The sequence below is a fragment of the Ptychodera flava genome, chromosome 7, assembly GCF_041260155.1.
Source record: "Ptychodera flava strain L36383 chromosome 7, AS_Pfla_20210202, whole genome shotgun sequence".
NCBI classification, from domain to species: Eukaryota; Metazoa; Hemichordata; class Enteropneusta; family Ptychoderidae; genus Ptychodera; species Ptychodera flava.
In genome coordinates, this window is record NC_091934.1 from 28,777,410 (window position 1) to 28,796,688 (window position 19,279).

Consider the following 19,279-nt stretch of genomic DNA (forward strand, 5'->3'; position numbering starts at 1 on the left):
TCTTTATACATGTAGAATTTGCTTTGGGTGGAATTGTGTAGAAATCCTCAAGGAATAATAAAACAAACTTTCAATCTCAATTGATTTCTCGATTCCAAAGGGTCTTTATTTGCTTTTGGGAGCCTTCACTTTTTAAGGGGCTGGTCGGTTGTAATCGGGGGCGAGTTGAGTTTACGAAATTCTTATGGAGGGGTCGAATTTTACAATGAACAGTCCAAGGGTGTTATCTCTTACAATAGACAAAGTGATAGTTGATGTCAGTGAAACTGAGGGAAGTTTTTCAGAACGTGACGAAAATGACATTGAAGGAGTGATGACGGTGATATCGAAAGGGGTCATGACACTTATAAAAGAACTATTCAATGCGATGAGTATTGGTTGACAGTACACAATGTGGTACACAATGTGTTAGATTCAAGCGCCATATCTTCATGGCTACATTACAAGTTTATTGATCGAATTAGAGCAGTATTTTTGCCCGATGGTCTCGATTTACAATTGACAGATTGAGGGGGTGTCATATTTTAGTATGAGGGAGCTGAGGGAGCCAACACTGCAGTTAAGTGTCACTCCGGTAAATTAAAAGTGCCATTTCTGTCCTATTTGCATCGTTGCAAAGAATTCTAAGTTACTACCTGAAAGACATCCATGCCAAACAAGTTGACACGACCAGCTACCAATGGTTGTTGTGATTTACCGTCGAAAGATGTTGAATGCATCATACCAGAATTGGCATCGTACCAATACAATCTGAAAAGAAGATGGTGATAAGTGTTACCAACCGCAGTATCATCATGAAAGACTCTGTGACTCAAAATATTTGCGTACCAAAAGGGATCATCGAATTGCTGTTAAGGTTTCTGGACATTACACCATCTACTAAGCAATTTTAGCAATTTCTACACTCTTGATAATTGACATTACACTTTCGAAGCGCCAGAACCATGGCAGCCATGACACACTTAAGATGAAGATACGTTTCAATTTTTAGAACGTAGAAGGTTCAGTTTACGACGCTGCTCTTATACACTTTTTTGACTATGTATATCATGTATTTCAAAAAACATTATCGACGACCGTTACGTTTATGAAAAAGTTGTAAATAACACCTAAATGTGTACAAAATCGGATATTTGTTATAAACTAACACGATCATAAAGTATATGATGCCTAAGACACAAACACAAACGGCTTTGCAATAAAGTATCGTAATTATTTTACATTTTAAAATGCATTGCTTATAAGGTTTGCAGATAAGCAGGAAGATAGACATATTTTTATCAGAATTATATTTTCATAAGCAGAAACATTTTAGGAATAAGTTATTTTTTCCAATGTTTATCACGAAGAAAGGTATTCAGTCGTTAGTTTACGATCCTCATATTAAATCCACACTGACGTTAAGATGAACATTTATCTTTCGAATACAAACAATTACATATTTTATGTTAGGGCACTTTATGAAACAAAACTGTCAGAGACATTACTTTTGTCTCACGCTCTTACCTATCTCTCTGATAGTCTATTGTCAGTGCTACAGGTGAAGTAGTGTTGTCAGCCACTACGACGTCTCTGTCACGTCCAGATAACATTGACTTCTCTATCCTTGGATAACTGCCACTATCAGCCCAGAAAAGAATCCTTGATTTGATAAAAGAGAAACATACCATTATTAACACACCATTACCAAGTTAACAATGTCAATAGAAGTTGAAGACTCTCACTTAGTTGGTGGCTTAAAGACAACATTTGTTATGTATGTATGTATGTATGTATGTATGTATGTATGTATGTATGTATGTATGTATGTATGTATGTATGTATGTATGTTTGCCTAAGTTAACAATGTCCAGTAGGAAGTTAAGTAGGCAGGCAGGCAGGTAGGCAGGCAGAAATAAAGCAGTTCCTCTTCGCCCCTCCCACTATCAACCTAACAAACACATAAATGACAGTAATATTGTTGACAAAGTTGATATTCATTGACGAAACAAAAACAATTAAGCACGTGTCTTGTGTATTTTTTCATATAACGAGAATGTAGAGTTTGTCTCCGATTGATCTCCCATGATCGCATTTATTCATGACCCACTTTTTCTTGACCTCACAAATAGTTTGCAAATGCTTTTTGGTCTGTATTTAGGCTAAGGTTTCACCTACTTTTTAATTGAATGCACTGCGATGTCCCTTGGGTTTTCAATATTTTCCGTAATAAGTTTTGTAACATGGAGCCCATTCAATTTTGAAACAAAGATGGCCTTGGACTGAGCATCTGTCCAGTACAAGTTTGAACCGAGCCAATCAACAGCAATTCCTAAAATATACGAAGAGCAGAGCAATCATTTATACATGGAGATACAGTCACAAATATATCACAGATCATGATGGAGATAAAATATTCTGTCCTTGTCATCTTATGGAGATGAGGAACTATTAAATGGTAATAGCGTATTTGATATACTGAATGTTGAGAGAGAGAGAGAGAGAGAGAGAGAGAGAGAGAGAGAGAGAGAGAGAGAGAGAGAGAGAGAGAGAGAGAGAGAGAGAGAGAGAGAGAGAGAGAGAGAGAGAGAGAGAGAGAACGCTGAAAATCATGTATTTAGTCTGCAAACATTTCTCGTGCGGCGTACCTTTTACTCCACTAACGCCTTGTACTATTGTAACAAACGTTTCTCCCTCTCGAAGCGTCATTTTTCTGATAGATCCTGTCAATTGATCATGAACATAGAGGGCGTCCTGTCTGTAAACATAATCCATTGCCGTAGCATTGACGTCTTGTACGAAACAGTTCTCACTGACAGGGACGACTGCATGTCCGAAGGTAACCGGCAGTCTGCAAATGCTGTTTGATGTTGAGAATAATATTTGGTGTCCTGGAACTTGATGGTTGTCTAAGGAAAATAAAAGCACAAAGAAGTACTATCAGACAATGAATGTCAACAAAATTGAATCATTCAATGTCATATTATAACGCGCCTAATGCTCATCTCGTGTTGCGATTCGCGATTTGCATGTGTGTGCAAGGAAATTGATTTTGGAATTTCACCAAAATGTTGATTCTCTATAAATTGTAGTCTATAAGGAAATATTGATAATTTACTCCAAAAGAAAACTAGCTAAATCTGTGTATTTACAGACGCTTGATTATTGATATTAATGTAATTGATAGACAAGGTTGGTTACAGGTGCATGTGTACATGTGTGCAGGAAATTTGATTATGGAATTTCATAAAAATGTTGATTCACTATACATTGCTATCTATTACGAAACTGAATTATTTTAACGATTCAAAACTAGCTAAATCTGTGCTTTTATAAATGTTTGAAAATTGATATAAATGTACTAGTCGGGTCGGAAGGTAGGGTTCCCATGCACCCCATGGATGTATTTTTTTAACCTACATTTTTGTAATCCTTAGGGTCTATATTTAATGAATTTTGATGTTCCCAAAATCAAATAGTGTCCCATGGGGTTCATTTGGCGCCATCTTTGCCGCCATCTTGGCCGCCATCTTGGATTTCAACAATGGGGTAGGGTCACGTATTTACCGCTCGACGGAAACAGAAACAATAAATACTATAAACTTTACATTTTAGAAAGCCAAGATCATGGCCTTTTCATTGATATATAACTTAATAGGGATTAATTAATATTCGAACGTCGATTAGACTTTATATCGGCCATTGACTGTAAATCGAAAATTTGCTAAATTTCACATCCAATAATTAAGTTCCCGTTCCTCCAAACAATTTTTCATAAGGTATTTATATATTTTTTGGAAGAACTCAGTGCAATAAACAAGAAAAACAACATTAAAAGTATGTGTCTTGAGATTTAGTGGGTGCATGAGCTTGTTTTCTTATTACGTGGTATGCCATATATCCGTGTGTAACGTAAGGGGGAGGGGTAATGTTTCCCTTTCTGTTTCGAATCATGAATGATGAAACCATAAAAGTGTTACATTTTTAAAAGTGCTGCATCAGGCCTTTTTAAAAATATATAGATTTATGGGGAAAAGTTGCATAGTTAAAAGTTACAAAGCTTAAACCTTTCGGTTTGTGTCGATTTTAAGTGATTTTTTAAGAACGAAATTACAACATATGGGGTAGGGGTAATGTTTCCCTTTCTGTCTCGAGCCATGAATTATGAAACCATATAAATGTTACACTATTTGAAAGCTCTGAAAAGGGCCTTTCCAAACATGTATAGTTTTATTGGGAAAAGTCCATATTTTAAAGTTACAAAGCTTATGCCTTTCAGTTTGTGTCGATTTTAAGTGATTTTTTAAGAACGAAATTACAACATATGGGGTAGGGGTAATGTTTCCCTTTCTGTCTCGAGCCATGAATTATGAAACCATATAAATGTTATACTGTTTGAAAGCTCTGAAATAGGCCTTTCCAAACATGTATAGTTTTATTGGGAAAAGTCCTATTTTAAAGTTACAAAGCTTAAACCTTTCAGTTTGTGTCAATTTTAAGTGATTTTTTAAGAACGAAATTACAACATATGGGGTAGGGGTAATGTTTCCCTTTCTGCCTCGAGCCATGAATTATGAAACCATATAAATGTTATACTGTTTGAAAGCTCTGAAATAGGCCTTTCCAATCATGTATAGTTTTATTGGGAAAAGTCCCTATTTTACAGTTACAAAGCTTATGCCTTTCAGTTTGTGTCAATTTTAAGTGATTTTTTAAAACAAAATTATAATATAAGGGGTAGGGGTAATGTTTCCCGTTCTGCCTTGAACCATGAATTATGAAACCATATAAATGTTATACTGTTTGAAAGCTCTGAAATAGGCCTTTCCAAACATGTATAGTTTTATTGGGAAAAGTTGCATATTTGGAAGTTACAAAGCTTAAGCCTTTCAGTTTGTGTCAATTTTAAGTGATTTTTTGAATAATATGCTCAAAACAGTTAGTCCGTTGGCCAGGTATCGAAATCATCCCCTCTAAGGCATTTTATCCAATATGATTTCTGTTAGCTAGTGTTCTCAGCTGTCATAATCTGCTTATTTCCATTTAACTGATGGTGTGTGAGAGTGTAACGACTTGTTTGTGAAGGGCTGTCACGCCCTCAGTAGTAAAATAGGAATGGGTTAGGGGTAACATATTTACCGCTAGTCGGAAACAAAAACAAAAAAGTACCATAAACAATACATTCTTAGAAAGGCCAGATATAAGCCTTTTACTTTTTTGATAATTATTCGAATTTAGACGGCGCCAATATTCCGTATGTACATGGAGGTCAGTGGCCGAATCAAACACATAATGAACGTTGATATGGCCTGAAACTTCGGTAAATTCATTCAAGCAAACTCTTCCTTTCTTTTTTATTTCGAGTATTTACCATGGCATGACTGAAACGAACCTGGAAACGAAGGCTGTACGTATCTATATTAGTCCGAGCCTGAGTTTGATCTAAGAGCGAACAGATCCGCAGATAATGCGAACGATCGCAACTGTTACCAACAGACTCATTATGCAAGCCATGCCCCAAACGCCCAACCTAACTTGGCACTAATCATGATCCCAGGCTTCAAGGGAAGTGCGGTGGCCTTTGAAAGACCCTTTGGTTTGGTTTTGTACCGTAGTATAGGAAGAAAACCCGACTATCGTCGTTGCTGTGAATGTTTGTGTTGTTTTTAGCCTCTTTTTTGCCTATTTGAAGAATCGTCTTTGCAGCCTTCCATCCTGCGTTCTGTGTAGCGAGTGTCTTCGATCGCTCCCGTACAACTGTCTTGAGTCCCCGGTGCTTATTGGGTGTAGAGGTAAATAGTTAGAGATCAGGTTGATAAATTGGTTGCCGCAGTGTTGTTCCAGGTGTTGCCACTTTTGAAGGAATTCAACACTCGGTATTTTGGCCTGGTAAGTAATCTTTAAGGTGTACATGTAAGCTACGTAGTACTGAATAGGGCCCACTTACGTTTCAACACATTCGATACTCTTGGCTTTCGCTTATACCCCGTTGTATGAGTAACTGGGATCGGAAATGAGAAAGGCTTAATTAATATCCATCTTTGCTAATATTAATTCTCGTTTGGCTTACAGATGGCCACCTATACTTGTTTCGTTGAAAATTTGACTTTCAATTGGACAAAACATTGAGTATGACTTTCTTCTGTGTGTTATTTAGGCCTATGAAAAATATGAAAATTGCATACATGTTGTTGTCAAATATCTCAAATCTTAGATTGTAAGAGATAGGCTTAGGCTTCCCTGTAATCATACAAATGAGTTAAATGGGAATTTATTGGAGTAGATTACAGTGATCGAAGAGCATGGTTGACTATAGAAATACTTATCTCAGACTGCGGGGACCTAACTATAAAAGAACAGCACAGAATACTTGCCGGATGTATTGACTGTTCATGTATAGTACAGGCTAGTACAACATGGAATGTAAAACATACAAATCAAAGAAGTGGCAAATTTTCTCAACTTTTCACAAAGTTTATATTCAATCATTACTATCAGGATTAGGATTTTCCCAATCTATAAATAAGCTATTACTTGATTACACCTTGATTCAGCATGACTAATATTTTGCATTTGCCACGCAACCATCCATGCCCGTCCCTGGATCGCGAACAATGCCTTTCACGAAGCTTTTGAACGCTTTTTGTGAATTGTGTAAGAATGTCCTCTCTGTGGAGTATAATGTGTGAAGCCGTTGTCTAGCTCGCTTGACTCTGATGACTATGTTGACTTATTTTTTCTCAGCTGCTGGTGGCTGATCTAGCTCGAAAGTTAGATCAATCTAGTCTCTCTGATTCGATCATGCTGGTGGGAACGGTATCTTCAAGCATTGACCCTAAAACGTCCGTTTGTAGGGTCTTTGCTTCAAAGACGTCAGGGTCTAACATTGGTTAAATGTCATCCATGATAAGAAACTAATGATAGATTCACTCACAAGGCATTTTAAACATTGAGGTGTCAATGGGAATATAAGCCTTTTTAGTCATTTTCTGAGGTTTGTCTCGCCTTCTTATTGCTTGGTGTAGAGAGTGTTTGTTCGCCTTCTGTTTACTATAAAGTTGCGTAATTTGAATGCGTTCTGTGACATTTGGCTTTTCGGATTTTCGTTCCAGAATTATTTGCTATTGAATTTTAGTACCCAGTCGAAAATGTAATCCTCATTGGGAGTATATAGTGTTCTGCGTTGTAAAATAATTTCGAAAAATTGGTTATGATATCTTGTTTTCTGGTAAAGAAGGTAAAGTGTTGTCGATCCATCTTATCTTAGTATGGAGAACCTATATTGTGGATTAATGGTGATTAGTTTTGAGCGATAAAAGTTCTCTCGTGTTCTTGTGTGGTATTAAAAGTAACACTATTAATAGTGAGCTCTGATTTGCCCAGACGGTCACGTGACTGTGCATATATTTACGATATACTGTAAAGTTGGCCATTCCTATCTCCAAATTGGGTTTCTTTCACATTGTTTGTATTTTCATCATAAGTTTTAATATACTTATATAATATAGCGATAAACAACCCCTATAAGTTGGGTACACCACTCGAGCTCGGTTTTGACCATTTCACTCCTTATACACACGACTGAAGTTCGTGCGTATATGTTGTTTACCGGTCGAAACCGTGTGGTATCCTTTCAAAGTGGTACTTTATTGCTTATATATCTCTCGCGATACAATTAAAGAAAAGGGATTGATTGTTGCTGCTGTCAAATCAACTTAGCATGACGACTATGACATCCACTTTAGTGTTTGTGGTTTGGAATATATAATTTTCGACATAATTTTTAACTTTCTTTCCCTAATTTAAGTTATTGAAATGAGTAAAACGTCTTTTATTTACCACCATTTTAACTTTTTAGTGTTATTTAATGCCTATAGAGTATTTTTCTATGTTCCTTTTAACGAGTAAATGTCAGTTAAGTAACACAAACTTTTGAGTTTAGGCATTGTCACTGCATAATTTTTGAGTTTACCCCATCAAGCCATATCTTGTTGGAAAAACAACTGCGTTAGTGTTTCAGAGATATGATATTTATGTGGCTTCCTTATTCGCTGCGTTTGGTAGGAGAGGAAACATTATCCCTTAAATGTATATTATAGAGGGATGTACGGCATACCATATATATTGACGCACCCCATAAGTCTCAAGAAGATACACTCTTTTAATGTTTTTTACTTCTCTATTGCATTAAGTTATTTCAAATGATATATAAATACCTTGTAAAAATTGTTTGGAGGAACATGAACTTAATTATTGGGTTTGAAATTAAGCAAATTTTACAATTTACATTATTTTCATGTCCGATATAAAATGTAATCGATGTTTGAATATCGATTTATCCCCATTTAGTTGTATACCAATGGTAAGCGGATTACCTGCGCTTTCTAAGAATGTATTGTTTATGCACAGTCCCTAGAGGGACTGTGGTTTATGGTACTTTTTTGTTTTTGTTTCCGACTAGCGGTAAATATGTTACCCCTAACCCATTCCTATTTTACTACTGAGGGCGTGACAGCCCTTCACAAACAAGTCGTTACACTCTCACACACCATCAGTTAAATGGAAAATAAGCAGATTATGACAGCTGAGAACACTAGCTAACAGAAAATCATAGTGGGGTAAAATGCCTTAGAGGGGATGATTTCGATACCTGGCCAACGTACTAACTGTTTTGAGCATATTATTCAAAAAATCACTTAAAATTGACACAAACTGAAAGGCATAAGCTTTGTAACTTCCAAATATGCAACTTTTCCCCAAAAAAACTATACATGTTTGGAAAGGCCTATTTCAGAGCTTTTAAACAGTATAACATTTATATGGTTTCATAATTCATGGTTCAAGGCAGAACGGGAAACATTACCCCTACCCCTTATATTATAATTTTGTTTAAAAAAATCACTTAAAATTGACACAAACTGAAAGGCATAAGCTTTGTAACTGTAAAATATGGACTTTTCCCAATAAAACTATACATGTTTGGAAAGGCCTATTTCAGAGCTTTCAAACAGTATAACATTTATATGGTTTCATAATTCATGGCTCGAGGCAGAAAGGGAAACATTACCCCTACCCCATATGTTGTAATTTCGTTCTTAAAAAATCACTTAAAATTGACACAAACTGAAAGGCATAAGCTTTGTAACTTTAAAATAGGACTTTTCCCAATAAAACTATACATGTTTGGAAAGGCCTATTTCAGAGCTTTCAAACAGTATAACATTTATATGGTTTCATAATTCATGGCTCGAGGCAGAAAGGGAAACATTACCCCTACCCCATATGTTGTAATTTCGTTCTTAAAAAATCACTTAAAATCGACACAAACTGAAAGGCATAAGCTTTGTAACTTTAAAATATGGACTTTTCCAATAGAACTATACATGTTTGGAAAGGCCCTTTTCAGAGCTTTTAAATAGTGTAACATTTTTATGGTTTCATAATTCATGGCTCGAGACAGAAAGGGAAACATTACCCCTACCCCATATGTTGTAATTTCGTTCTTAAAAAATCACTTAAAATCGACACAAACCGAAAGGTTTAAGCTTTGTAACTTTTAACTATGCAACTTTTCCCCATAAATCTATATATTTTTAGAAAGGTCTGATATAGCACTTTTAAAAAATGTAACATTTTTATGGTTTCATCATTCATGATTCGAAACAGAAAGGGAAACATTACCCCTACCCCTTATGTTACACACGGATATATGGCATACCACGTAATAAGAAAACAAGCTCATGCACCCACTAAATCTCAAGACACATACTTTTAATGTTGTTTTTCTTGTTTATTGCACTGAGTTCTTCCAAAAAATATATAAATACCTTATGAAAAATTGTTTGGAGGAACGGGAACTTAATTATTGGATGTGAAATTTAGCAAATTTTACGATTTACAGTCAATGGCCGATATAAAGTCTAATCGACGTTCGAATATTAATTAATCCCTATTAAGTATATATCAATGAAAAGGCCATGATCTTGGCTTTCTAAAAATGTAAAGTTTATAGTATTTTATTGTTTCTGTTTCCGTCGAGCGGTAAATACGTGACCCCTACCCCATTGTTGAAATCCAAGATGGCGGCCAAGATGGCGGCAAAGATGGCGCCAAATGAACCCCATGGGACACTATTTGATTTTGGGAACATCAAAATTCATCAAATATATACCCTAAGGATTACAAAAATGTAGGTCAAAAAATACATCCATGGGGTGCATGGGAACCCTACCTTCCGACTAGACTATACGTGATGAGAGTGGTGTGTTTGAAAGAGCAGATGTGAACAACAAATGTGATACTGGAATTTCGCAAACAGTGATTATTTGTAAAGTTCAAAAAGGATTATTTGAAAGTTCAAAGGTCAAATGAGAAATTATGTGTCAATTAAGATATGTTTTTACGGACCAGGACATCTGGGGAGGGTCACCGTTTTTTTGGCATGAAAATTGCTAATTAATTGGTACTTTTTAATTTTTAATTACTTTATTTATTTTGTGTTTATTACCTAAGTTAGCATTGGATGGTTTGGTGTTGGGTGTTTAGATTACTGAAAGCAGACAAATGACATCGTGCCCTTTTATCAGCCTGTCATTGTCATATGACTTGGCTGAGAAATATTCATTATTGTTATCAAAAATAAAATGAATGTACATTACTGGAGAGCAGTTTTTAAATCAAAGTCCCAAATTTTCGTTTGACTTTCAGTGCAATATTGCCCCCAAAAATAAAATGAACGCATTGAGCTCGGAGAGCCTGTACTATAATGCATTTACAACATGTTATGTGCATTTACTAGAATTTAAATGAAAGAGAATCGGTTTAAAGTTCAGAAAAATTATTTTGAATTTGATAAAGGAATACTTTCTCAAATGTTAGCGGCACTTACCAACTGTACACGTTTTGCCGTCATCGTCTAAAACGTACCCATGGGAACACAGGCACTTGTGACCGTTTGGATCGCTGACACACAGTTGGTCACATCCGCCATTGTTAGTAGAACACGGACCTACAAGACCATTTTGTTGTTATTTTCAGAAGTGTAAATCAAATAAGATGCCCTGATTCAAGATTCTGAGAGAGGAAACACATTTTGGTACACGAAATTTCCAATTATTTGTTATATGCACTTTAACGATAAAAACAATCAGAATTATATTAAATGGCAAACATGTTCTAAGAATCTGGTATTTCCCTTACTTATCCGATTACTTTGCGTATGCAGCAACAGTGACGAAACAATAAAAAAAAACTCATCACCGTCCTCGTTCGTCGTTATAGCAAAACGACCGGATTAAAAAATTTGCATGTAAGAGCCCTGCACTAGGCGAGGAGTTATCTATGACGTCGGTAAAAAAGCACAGGAATTTCACTCACTTTGCTGCGTTTGCTGCCTCCACTCGGTATAATATGTCACCCCTATCGGGTGAAAGTTGAAAGCCAACCAGCCGGTGATACTTTGGTTGCCTCGGTCGATAAGCCAAAGGCGAGTGGAGGAAAAATCGCCAACGACGACAAAATCCTGCCATCAGAATAAAAATATACATTTTATCATCTAAACATCCTAACATTCTGACTTGTACTTGATTGCTTGACAGAATGAGACTTGCTACCTCGGAAGTGAAAGATTTAAACATTTTCTCAAACTTTCCTCAGGAAGCTTTCAACCTATCTCTTTCGAAATCAATAATAAATATCGGGGAGTGTCATCGTTCAAATTTTGGTGCTGGAGAAACAGATAGATTACCCAAGATTTAACCGAGAATTGAAATCCAAAATGGCCGCCATCCCAGTGCACGTGTTGACCATATGGCGAATGATATAAATTTTCGATTTTCGAAAAAACTAAGATGCTGAAAATTTTTCTCACACCAAAAGCTTTGAAAAGAGACCCAATAAGTGGTAGATCAGAAAAGAACTGTAAAAGTTTGATAGTCCGAAAATCTGCCCCTGAGGCGCGATCGAGATTAGTATTCGAAAGAGCTTCAATCACGTGACTCACCTGGTCCATTGTCAAATCGAAGGGTAAGAGTAACACGCTACGTAATCCAGGATAAAATTCACTGATTTCGAGTGGAGAATCAAGATCAATCGACATGACCGTGTTTAATCCATCATCTGTCCAATACAGCCTGCCAATACAAAAGTTAGACCACTTAGAGTAAGAAATTGCCCAGTAATTGAAGATTTATCGTCCGCACAATGCTGAAAGCTTTTCTCATTCAATTGCAGCTCACCTGTTTTCTGCATAATCTATGGACAGTCCACTTGGTGATTGTATGAAGTAACTTCCGTGTGTTTCAATGCTAACGATAGTTTCACGACGTTCCCCATTCAGAGTAGACCTCTCGATTTTTCGATTTGATCCTAGATCACACCAATAGAGGTATCTGTCAGTGAGTAAAAACAAATATAGCAGTTGATGTAGATGTCTTTAGCTTTCAAACAAGACAAACAATTCAAAAATTTTGTCCCTTGCATTTTACAAAAATATTGTACTTTCAATAAACTTTGTAAACAACGTTTTATTTTATTACAAATTTAATTGTATTACAATATTAAGACAGACTTATGATACTGTCATATTTGTGGCATCATATCATTGCAAAAGGTAATATGCGATGTATCAGCCGTAAAGTGATGGTGACGATGATGGTGGTGGTGGTGGTATGTGAAGAAAAATTACTTTCTACATTTATGCCAACGCAAAATTTCACTTTCAAAACTTCGATCCTACACTCGACATAATATATCATTTTACCCCTTGAACGGATGCACGGTTATTCCCCGTGGTCTGTCCAGCATTCTGTAGATCAGAGGTAACGTGTATTGACCGTTATAGTCAGATACCATTATCCAGTTGTACGACGCATCCGTCCAGTACAGCTTATTTGCCAACCAATCAACCGCCATACCTTCAACTCTGCCGGAGACGCCCCCATGTATAGCCCCAATAGATCCTGCAGCTAGATCATTTCTGTACACCAGCTTACCAACAGTGTCTATCGTAAAAATATAGTTGTCATGGTAATCGTATGCGAGTCCCGTCAAGAACGCGTTCGTGCCTGTCAACAGTTGGTTTGCCGTTACAGTCGCATTGTGGGATACGTTTGTGTAGATGTCATGAGCTTCGCCCCGGATAAACAGTAGGTGAGACGGTGGAGATGGACCAATCGACACAGCAGTCCACAGTAGTCCGGGTCCCGATAACCCTTGACCCGCGACAGAAGCCACTAGAGAAATGAACACAACATACACCAAGAGTATAAATAAGCACAACAAATCAAGTACAAATGCCTCTGTAATTGGCAATTTACCATCAAAGTCGTGTTCATGGCTAGAAAGGTAAGGGGGAATTAATGTTACTGACTCACATACTGGAAACAGCTGCTGAAAATATACATTTTCTGATGACGTAGCATCGCATGACACAAGTCCTCGTATAAACTCATCTCGGCCACACCTGTGCGATGTATCTTTTGAACAATTGATAGACTTACACGGCCTACAGCGTATTACTGATATGGTTAGATGTCGAGCAAAACAATTTTTTTGAGTCTACAGAAAAATCCTCAACAAATCGTAAAAGCGTAAATGACATCTTGAGTTGCAGACGCTGCAATTCTCTTGTTAAATTAACACAACTTAACGTAGCACATACGAATGATAACGGAAAATCGCGGCGCCACAGCGTTTGCATGTTCCGAAAACATAAAGTGGATTCAGGTTTGCCGTTCGCAAAAAGTAACACATATTTCAATAAGCGTTTATTTCTTATTGGTCTCACAGTCGTTCGCAATCCTGGTAGAATACGATCTGGCAGTGTTCGTTAATGAACTGATAAATTTTCCCGTTTATACCATTGCAATACACACATATTTATGACTGCATTAATAGAAGAAATTCCTGCTGAAAGTTGAATCAACAAAATGCTCGAAATTTCGGTTACTTTTTTTATTCATTTATGCGGAATGTGTTATTGAGTATTTGTTTGAATTTGCACATTTAGAAAATTCATATAATACCTCTTTTAACAATGCAGTATTTACGATAGTTTTGTAAAACAAAAAGGATTGAGAAGTTACTACCAATGAATGCAAGAGAAAACTTTGTATTAAAATCACAGCATAATGTGAAAGAACACACTTTTGCTCAAATAATTCGTGGTTTGGCAAATAATTGTTGACTTAAGATTTTGGATATGGCGATATCTTATATAAGGCGGATATACTTGCGTACCATTGTTATACGAAGTTTCCTGTTCTGAACAGTGAGGCAAGCTGTAGGCGGCAGAAGTTGCAACTGAAAAATGACTTGAGGGCAGCGCTACCCTGAGGGCAGCTCAGAGCGGAGTAAACATGTGCACAACATTCAATGACGTCACTGAGGAACTGTATTACTGCCCTGAGGGCAGCTGAGATATATTGCTGCCCTGACAGCAGATTGGTAGATAGGATAGGAAATGTATGTCTGCCCCTAGGGTAGCTCTGGTATATTGCTGCCCTCAGGGCAGATTGATAGATTATGCAATGATTTGTGAGCATAAGAAATGCAGTGTTGCGGCCAGGAATTTTAGATCAGGGGACACTGTGTCCCACTACCATTTATTTGTGGGGACATTTTGTACATTTTGGGGACAACAAGCAGTTGTCAATCAAATTTTGCATTATTTCGTAACACATTAGTTTCACTGAACAAAATTCAAGCTACCGGGACCGCGTCGTTACTCGTTATGCTTGAATTTCAGGTAATTGAAGCAGTATACCATATCTGCCGCAAATCAGAGCTCAGACGGACTACAGTCAAGCAAATTATGATATCAAGTGCAGCGTTTTAATTACTTTTGATCATATAGCTAGCTCCCAAAGTACGTTGTGTAAGCCTCACAATAATTATGCAAAACAAAGATCATCGTCAGTAACAGATATTACTTGTAGACTACACCCATCACAGTCGACTCACGAGTGCTCCCGAGTCCCGAAGTGACCGTTAGTACGCAAGAGTGCGGGACAACGAGTTCCGTTTTAGGGGCATTGCACAATAAGTGAGACTACCCATAATTCCCTTGATTTGTGTGCTCAGACATTATTTGCTAAAGGCTTCTTCAATTTTATCAGTTTCTGAACAATTTGAAACTTAGATTATTGGTTAAAACTATGTTCCAAAATTATTGAGCATGTTTAAAATTCAGGAGTAAATTGAATAAGAATTCGATGTTGGAAGGTGCTAAAAATTGTACACTTGTCAAAGCAAAGTTATCAACTAAGATGGTCTCATCACACCACCTGTCAGACATGTTAATATCCTTTTTACAAACATTAAAAAAATCACTATCCTTTCTTTTGCCCACACAGATGCAACTTATTCCCTTAGTTTCCTTGAAAATATTGCATGTGGCTATCAAAAATCTATGTTGCCAAATCACAAAATTGCTATCACCTTTGCGGAAAAGGGGTTGATCTTCTCATTATTCACAGTGAGAAATTAGAGAACTATGATTATCAGAACTATGTTGCCAGAATTTTTAAATATGGACCTAGCTATTCTGTGTACAGAAGAAATTTACTTCAGTTCAGTGAGTGATCTCCGTGTGTACGGATCACGGAGAATTGTGGGTAGCCTCACTTACTGTGCATTGTCGCAAGGGCACGTCCTGGCGGCAACACTGGAAATGTATGTCTGACCGAAAGGGAGCAATATGTCTGAGCTTCCCTCGGGGCAGACATACATTTTATAACCTTACAGCATTGTATAGTGTCTACCAATCTGCCCTGAGAGCAGCAATATATCTGAGTTGCCCTCGCAGGGCACACATACATTTTCTATCAGTAAAGTATTGCATACTGTATATCTACTTTGCTCAGAACTGCCCTGAGGTCATTTTTCAGTTGCAACTTCTGCCGCCTGCTGGGCAAGCTCCCTAAAAGCGCCACCTACGCTTGAAGTATGGAACATCCCGTAGCTGAGGATTGACGTGATTTGCAACGCGAGGAAGCCTGTGAACAGGAGGGTGTCCATTGTGCATTGACGCAAATACTTTTAACTGTGGCATGAACCCGGAAGTATGACTGACCTAGAAAAAAAGATGACGATATCAGAGAAATTACAGTAGTTCGGCCTCGAATACCTTGCTGACTAAGCAAAATTTTGTAATAGTCTCGCGTACATTTAAATCGCATCAGAATTCTTTCACAAAAAACGTTATGCGCTCGGCATTGCAGGAAACTTCACGTGTCTATCTGCAGGACTACATGTACGCTCATAATATTCTAAAAGGCGTTGTCATCTTCTCATCTGCGTAAGATTAAACGTGGATATTGTGAGTTCCAAACACCAAAAATAAAGTAAAAGACAGCGTGGCCACGTCAGAGACCTAGATTGTCGCAAATCGGACAGCTGCAGAGCATCGAGGTCAGAGCAGTGGCAACGATCAGGTTATACAAAACATATTGACAGAGTGTACACTGTACTACACGGAATACAATGCTCAAGGTCACGTCAGGTCAATTCCGTACCGGGGAATGAACTATTAGAACTTTTAGGGGTGGTCAGGATGGTGACACGTATGTTTTACGTCACAAAATTTGGCAAAAATTTACTTCATTCGTATTTTGCGCAGAATGCATACCCCGCGCCAAAAGAAAATTACACGCCTTCTTAAATCAACATGGCTACTAGTATTCTTTTTCTTTTTCGATCTGCAGAATCTTTTTCCATTATTTGACTTCCATGTATTTGAATACTCCCCCTCCGAGCCAATGGTCCGTCACTAAAATTTACTACTCTTGTCGTACATAGCTTTGGTTTGACATGACTAAAACGAATTTTAACCTTTTGAAGAGACTATTGCCGAGACTGAAGACAACATTAAGACATTATGTACAATGTTTGCTTTCACAGGGCACGATACATACAAATCCCGAAGTATTTTGCATTATGTTTTGGTGCGATTCAGTTGACGTTCGTTCCATAATTGAACTCAGTCCATTCTATTTCTTTTATAGTTTTTTGTAGATCGCCACATATTCTAAGTTTTGTAGATTACAGCAGTAGAGACCATAAGCTACGGAAGTTTTCGAGCACAAACATTGCGCACACAGGAAGTTTTAAACGACCATATCCTCCATTTCCGCTATGGACAGTTGAGGGAATCCCAATTCTCCAAGCTGTGGTGGCTCCTCTGGGTACAGCTTAAATAACTGCCTAATACTTAGAAGCCATAGCTTTGGGCAGGTCAGGTCGGGATACTACATGTAAATAATGGATTTTCGTCCATATTTACACTGTCACGTACCCTATACCTTGTGCACTCTTTAGATATGGACTAGATACGGATGAAGGAAACGCTCAATGTCATGAAAATTAAATATGATTGCCAACAAAGCCATTTCTACCCCATATCACACATTAAACAAACAAACATAAACAACCTTTTGGAGTGCTATGATAATACTTTACTTGAAATAAGTCCTGCTGTATTATTTTTGCGTAATGACATTACCGTACCAATTCAATCTGCTTTACCGTGACGAGAATGAGGTAAAGCAGCACATATGTAGCTAGAGACAGACAAAGAGAAATGAGCTAAATTACACAAGGTAAAGCCTCCGCTTGTTTCAGGAGCTCCCTGAATTAAGACATTATCAAATTTGAATATTTAATACGTCTAATCGGAAGACCAAAATGGCAAATATAAATGAATGAGGCAACGACACAGATAAATTCCCATATAATAATAGTTGGGCTAAAAATTTGAATGACTCATTTAGTATTTACTTCATTTATGCTCTCTCCGCGAGTATCACACAATTTCATACTAACATGCTGTATTTGAAAACCCAACCCAAAACTAAACTTTCAAGATGGAGCAGGTTTACCTTGTGAGTTGAAACAATGAGAAATGTTGTGAACACCGAACACTTTAAAGCAAGAGAGGAACATTTGCAAAACAGCCTGACAGAAATTAACGCAAAGGGTTCTAATTGCAATCCCTATTTGGAAATGACGAATAATGATAACAATTGCAGTACCAGTTTAAATCACAACTCATTGTTACGCAATTCTAAGTTTCTACCTGTACATGGCCCTACAGCATTGCAGATTTTATAATGATATTTAATGATAGCAAAACGAAATAGTTCACATCATGTGTCTTATTTTTGTTTGTTTTGTTTTTTTTATTGTCTTTTTGTATTCTTTTGCAAGCAATATCCATTACTGTTATAACATCACTGTTTGATATGTCTTAACAATCAACAACACAAACCAACCAGCATTGTGTAAAATTACGCGAATGTTACGTCACGTCGAATTATATTTAGTAGACTTTCAAGGAAACACTGTTGTCTGATCCGCATTTAAGCTCCGCTCATACTCATCTACACGAAAATGTGCCGTTTTGATACAGTAGCGAACCCGGAAATGATTAAAAAAATATTGAAATGTTTTAGCTCGCCTAAATGATCACATCAATTCACATACCTGTCAAGTGCAATGTCACCAGCGAAATGATACAATTTCGAATCATCCTTTTCGTCAGTAAAGAGCGCTGATTTCTTTTTTCAGAGTCTTGTCCCTTTGCAGTCTTCAGAGTAGCGTCTTTCACTTAACGTCATCGACTGGTACGCATGCCAGGAAATGCCAAGAGGATTTGACCGGTTGACCTCGCTGTTAATTTTATGCAGGAAATTACAATAACAATGCTTGGTCGAATGACGTATGCCTTGAGGGCGGGATCGCCAGTGGTATAGGGGGAGGAGTACCTTCCCGATGGTGATAAGTGGTGCGGATTACCGTCGCCTAGGTGACTGGCGTATATGTTGATGATATAGTTGTGCTGACCAAACTGATATCTCTCCTACAATTACGACCTGTTTTAAACATTGTTTGACCAATCAGAATAAATCTGTTGTTGTACTATGTTAACATCCCCCCCCCCCCCGGCGCGCCCGCGGTTTCGGCAGTTGACGAGTTACGTGACAACGCCTTCACGGTGACCACAATAGAACGATGGAAAGTTACGCACACTTGTCAAAATAAATGACACACACTTGTTAATTTGTGGAAATTTTATTGGGTGCTCCGAAACCGATCGTCACTTCGGCAGTTTTTCTTCTCATGTTGAGCGTGCCGACAAAGATCGGTGTTTGATTATGAACTTACAGAACATTCATAAAAAGAAATTGTTTAATTGATGCGTCCATTTACGAGTTCAATGACATGATGGCAAGGGCAAAGACGCGGCCCGTGCACAATAAGCCGTGAACCAGACAGCTTGTAAAGCTCAACAAAATTTGATTCA

The 19,279-nt window shown here is 37.4% G+C and overlaps 1 protein-coding gene across 1 annotated transcript in view; it reads right to left on the reverse strand.

Moving 5' to 3' along the window:
• LOC139136423 (low-density lipoprotein receptor-related protein 6-like) overlaps positions 1 to 19,279 on the reverse strand; it is a 28,688-nt gene that overhangs the window by 2,190 nt on the left and 7,219 nt on the right. The window contains exons 3-12 of the mRNA XM_070704148.1: positions 15,916 to 16,051; positions 12,740 to 13,211; positions 12,216 to 12,368; positions 11,981 to 12,110; positions 11,356 to 11,500; positions 10,868 to 10,987; positions 2,628 to 2,888; positions 2,158 to 2,311; positions 1,507 to 1,641; positions 636 to 750 (exon numbers count right to left, since the gene is read on the reverse strand). Of these exons, the coding sequence (XP_070560249.1) occupies positions 636 to 750; positions 1,507 to 1,641; positions 2,158 to 2,311; positions 2,628 to 2,888; positions 10,868 to 10,987; positions 11,356 to 11,500; positions 11,981 to 12,110; positions 12,216 to 12,368; positions 12,740 to 13,211; positions 15,916 to 16,051 (1,821 nt within the window). The remainder of the gene's footprint in view (positions 1 to 635; positions 751 to 1,506; positions 1,642 to 2,157; positions 2,312 to 2,627; positions 2,889 to 10,867; positions 10,988 to 11,355; positions 11,501 to 11,980; positions 12,111 to 12,215; positions 12,369 to 12,739; positions 13,212 to 15,915; positions 16,052 to 19,279) is intronic.